We start from the raw sequence: 4774 nt of genomic DNA, 5'->3' as shown, positions 1-4774 counted from the left end.
TCTACTATAGTTATACTCATTATAATTTTTAAGTTTATCTTAAATATTATAATGTGCTTTTTAACTTTAATAAAGAATGAAAAGCAACAAAATTTCCTTAGTTAATTGTAGTATCCACTTTAAAATTTTCCTTGATCAGTCACTGATAAATACCATTTAATTGCCGTCAAATAATTAAAATAGAAAATTAATACCAGAATTTAAGATAAAAAGATATGCTTAAAGTTGTTAAAGCTTAATAATAATTAAATAACAATTTTTTCAATCAATTTTACCTCATCTATTAAATATCAAAAAATAAATAATTTAATGGAAATAGTAACAGAGTTTCATAGTAAACAAATAATTTGATAAATAATTTTTATGGCCGAAATTGATTCATTAAATTAATTACAATTAAATAAAACTTATTTAAATTAATTTGTAAGATTTTTAATCATTCATATTTTCTTAAACTTTTAACAACAAATATTTTGAAAATAAAATATTTTTTATATTATTGTTGTACAAATTTATTTAATGGCCTTTTTAATTTTAGTTTTATTTTTTTATGTTTTGATTGAAAAATCTTTTAAAAATATTAGTAAAAACAAAAATTTTAATAAATATCAATCAGAAAAATAGAGGGGCAATTATATAATTCTAAAACACAATAAATAAATGTATTAAAGCTTAAAGTTAAAAGTTAAAATTTAAAATACTATCATGAAAAATGAAAAATAAAGAAAATTTTGTTACTTTTTTTCTAGTTAACAATAATTAAATAATATAATAAATTTATATAAAATATTATTTACATTAATATTTGTATTAATTTATTTACTTACTTACTTACTTAATTTATTATTTATTTATTTAATACAATTTTGAAAAAGATATTTTATTTAGATAGTTAAATCAATAAATATCTACTGAAAATTCAAATAATTTTTTTATTCATTTGTTTTCAATTTTAAAATATTTTTATTTATTAATTTCAATTTTGTTTGTTTCTTCTAAAGATTTTTATTTATTTATTTAGTTTATTTTTTGGTTTAAATTTATTAATTCATTCATTATTTTTATAAATTATTTTAAGCTTGTGAATGCAAAATAAATTAATTGACTAAATCTGTTTCTAAATTTGGGTAATTTTATGATTATTAATATTGAGTGTAGTTGTGTAAGATAAAGATGTCACTAGATACTTTAAAGTTTAGTAAAAAGCAATATTTGATCCAATCAGAAGAGACTATTTTAATTCCATGATTAAACGCAAATTTTTAAGTACCCACATTAGCCTCAGATAATTCGCTTAAAATAATATAATTTGGAAGAGTAATTTCTTCTTCTTTAGTTTTATCTTCATTTATTTTACTATTCTTTTATTATTAATTTTATTTAATTTAATTTCTCTCATAAAGTTTTGGAATAATAGACCCTCCGAGTTCTTTGATTAATTCTTCTAGATTTTCTCTCTCTGGATTATCATTTAGAATGAAAAATTTGCATTTATGCAATAGTTATCTTCTGATTAGCTGATATATTAATGGAAGATCAATTGTATTACGTTATGTGTGACGTAAAATGCGCTTAAGCAACTCAGCTGCAAAGTATAAAAAACTATCTGAAGAAGTAGAAATAGAGTTGTTGTTATTCAACCAAAAGTAATAAGGTTTAGTAAAAATGGCATTTTTCCACCAACTTTGCTCATAGACTCTTGAGTTATCATCAAATATTAAAAGTCTTTTAGAAAACTTTTCTGGTGGGAAATATTTTGATATATTTTTAAGATATTTATTTGTGTAGACAGGTTGTTAAAGTGAGGGATTTTATTAGGAATCGCAGTTTTTTTACAATTATTAATTTGATTCGCTATCACTATTACTATTATTATTTAACTATGGTTAGGAATTATTTTATTAAACAGCAACTTATGGTGAAGATATTTGCTAAACTGCTGTATAGGCTGTTGTTTTTTAAGTATTTTAGGCGATTATTTTCAAAAAACCATATTATGAAAATATTTCAGGGTATTCTTTTTTAAGGAGATAATAAACAGCCTTGGCATAACCTAAAGATCCTAAAGTGTACATGACTACTTTGAAATTTTTGAATGCAACTTCAAAGAACTCTTTCAAATAGGGTCTTCTTTTGATATACAGTTTCTACTAATTTACATGAGTTTCAATTTTATTGACTGTTGGATCTCCTTTTCCAAGAATAGAAGGACCACCCATATAACTATGCACAAGGGTGTTATCCAAATCAAGGATAAGAATGTAATCATTTTCATATTAGCTTGAGTCGAATTTTATTTAATTGTCTGATTGTTCTTCAGTATCAGAAATAAAGATATATTTATCATTCTCATGATTTTCTAACTCTTGGTCATCATTATTTAATGCTGAATCATCACTCGATGAAACACTCTCAGATAATTATTATCCAGCTTAAATTTAGATAGAATTAGAGTTGAAATTTGGTGGTTAAACTAAATCACTAATGCTTTCTTCTCTGCATTCCATGCTTTCATAATCAGATGATAATTATGACTGTACTTCAATTAATTATTGATGGAGAGCATCTTAATTTTCATTTGTTTAGATATCGTCTTAAGAAACAATTTTATGAATCAATTGGCATAGTTTAACATCCTTTTCTTCTAAACTCCCATTTTTATTTAGAAGTTACATAGAATTTGCCTTATCAATCAGCTAATTAAATTTGTCAGATTATACTTCTTTTTCAGCCTTATCACCTAAATCGCTTTGATTACAATGCGTTTAAATTTAATTTAGAATCTAGCCTAATTCTATTTTAGTTTCATCTCGAATATCGTGTATTTATTAGATCTTTTACTTGAACGATTTCTTTACCTTATTAATAAGTGAAAGTAGAATATCTCTGTTTTAAACATTTTAATCATCATTCGCCACTATTTCGCCAGCCAATCCTTACTATAATAATGGTTTGTTAACATTTTATTTTTATAAAGCTTCTTAGTCTAATTCTATGTTTTCTGATGAGAAAGATTCTTCTGAATCCTCAATAGAAGAGACAGAGTGAGGTAAATTTTATGTTTAATTATATGTTCTAATTTGCTGAGAGTTTTTTGGTTGACACAAATTTTATTAATAACTATCTTAAATCTAATTTATCTTAGAAATATCTTCTTCACTAGTTGCTGGTTGATTGCTAGATATATTAGTCTTTAGTACTTTTCTTGGAAGGCTCAAATCTTCTACTTTTAGCTTATTTAAACAATTTTAATTCTCATTTTTATCTAGAATGTTGTTGATATCCTCTTTTTACTAGCTTAAAGAAGAAGTGCTAACTTCATTTTACTTTCTCTTTTTATTTAGTTGTAATCCCTAAATTGATTATATACATTTCATCTTAATATTTTGTATCTCTTAGTTGGTAGTTTTACTTGTTGTTTTTTACTCAGCCAATTAGCTTTGGTCTTCTTTAAGAGAAGAGTTTAAAATCTATTAATCTTCGGGTCTTTTGTAGTCACCATCAGAGATATTTTAAAACAAACCATTTGAAGTTTTGGAATCCTTTTAAAAATTGCAGTTTTGATTACAATTAGAGCTGACCTTTTCTCTTTTTGTCTTGATCAGCTAATGTTTTTCTTTTTATGTATCTTTGTATAATGTATTAAAATCTTAAGCTACCCTTGTACCAGAAGAAGTTTCAGATGAATTATCACTAGCTAGGTTATTTTCTGAAGGTAATTTGCCTTCGATAAGATTACAAGAACATGGCAGATTCATCACATAAGATTAATTCGCCTAGTCCGCTTAGAAAGTTATATCTGACATTGAAAATTTAAATAATTTATTTAAATAATCTGATAAATAATTGTGGTTGGTTAATTAATATAAAGTAAATATAAAAGATATCGATCGATGTATTTTAGTAGCTCTCAAACAATTTATTATTATTAATATTATTAACTAAATTGACTACCACTATACCAAACTACTTTTCTCTATTTAAATACGATGTTTGTTTTTACAAGATTTTTATTGTAAATTTCTTTTTAAAATTTTTACTATCTTAATAATCAATCTCAAAAAATTTAAATTTTCAATAGAATTATAAAAATTTCTTCAAATTAAATTCGCAAAATAAATAAGCTACACACACACACACACTCACACTCCATTCATCAGCATTTCTAATGTATTTATGGATCAATTTTCTTCTATTTGTACTCATAAATATTTTTGGATTAATTAATATAAAACATTTAACTTTTCTAAAGTAAAATAAGAAGTTAAATTACTTGTAAAATATCATTTTTATTTTTATATTCTAATAAAACATTTTCTTAAACTACTTGAATTCATATATTAGCAAGTAATTAGAAAAAACTGAAGGCACCCACAATAGAACAAAGGAAATTCTTTAATGGAAGAATCTAACCCTGTCGATATTGGTAGTGAAACTGAAGAGGAAACAAATGACACTTAATGGCAATATTGCTTAGAGTAAGATTATAAATAATTTTAAAAGTTCTAATCTTATTAGGCTGAAATATCAAGAAAATCCTGATCAAAAATAAACAATAACAATAATATTGATATACTTGAATAAATAATAAATAACACAGAATGAAAATATTTGAATATTAAAAGATGCTAAATTATAATTTAAAAAATTAATAGAAAAAACAAAAATGTTAATTTTAAATTTTGTTTCTGTGTTTTCACAACGAGTTAATAAATATTTAAATAACTAAATACAAATAATACATATCTAATACTATATATAGAGAAAAAGGTCG

General features: G+C 23.3%; 2 protein-coding genes across 2 annotated transcripts; one reads left to right on the top strand and one right to left on the bottom strand. All coding sequences in view use genetic code 6, as the record gives it.

The window, feature by feature from the left end:
- Window positions 1-1052: 1052 nt before the first annotated feature.
- TTHERM_00975320 (NLI interacting factor-like phosphatase) lies at window positions 1053-3899 on the bottom strand (the record flags this gene model as incomplete). The annotated part of the gene is made up of 1 exon (XM_001009977.3): window positions 1053-3899. Exon 1 carries the CDS (start codon window positions 3804-3806, stop codon window positions 1053-1055), a length of 2754 nt encoding a protein of 917 aa, XP_001009977.2. The 5' UTR covers window positions 3807-3899.
- A 90-nt stretch (window positions 3900-3989) lies between these two features.
- Window positions 3990-4433, top strand: TTHERM_000974320 (hypothetical protein; the record flags this gene model as incomplete). The annotated part of the gene is made up of 2 exons (XM_012796092.1): window positions 3990-4275; window positions 4345-4433. The coding sequence occupies 2 exons, from the start codon at window positions 3990-3992 to the stop codon at window positions 4431-4433; spliced, it is 375 nt and encodes a 124-aa protein (XP_012651546.1).
- Window positions 4434-4774: the final 341 nt, after the last annotated feature.

This window comes from Tetrahymena thermophila (assembly GCF_000189635.1).
Source record: "Tetrahymena thermophila SB210 genomic scaffold scf_8254769, whole genome shotgun sequence".
Taxonomy (NCBI): domain Eukaryota; phylum Ciliophora; class Oligohymenophorea; order Hymenostomatida; family Tetrahymenidae; genus Tetrahymena; species Tetrahymena thermophila.
The sequence above is the reverse complement of the archived record's forward strand: the minus strand, read 5'-3'. Positions and strand labels throughout refer to the sequence as shown.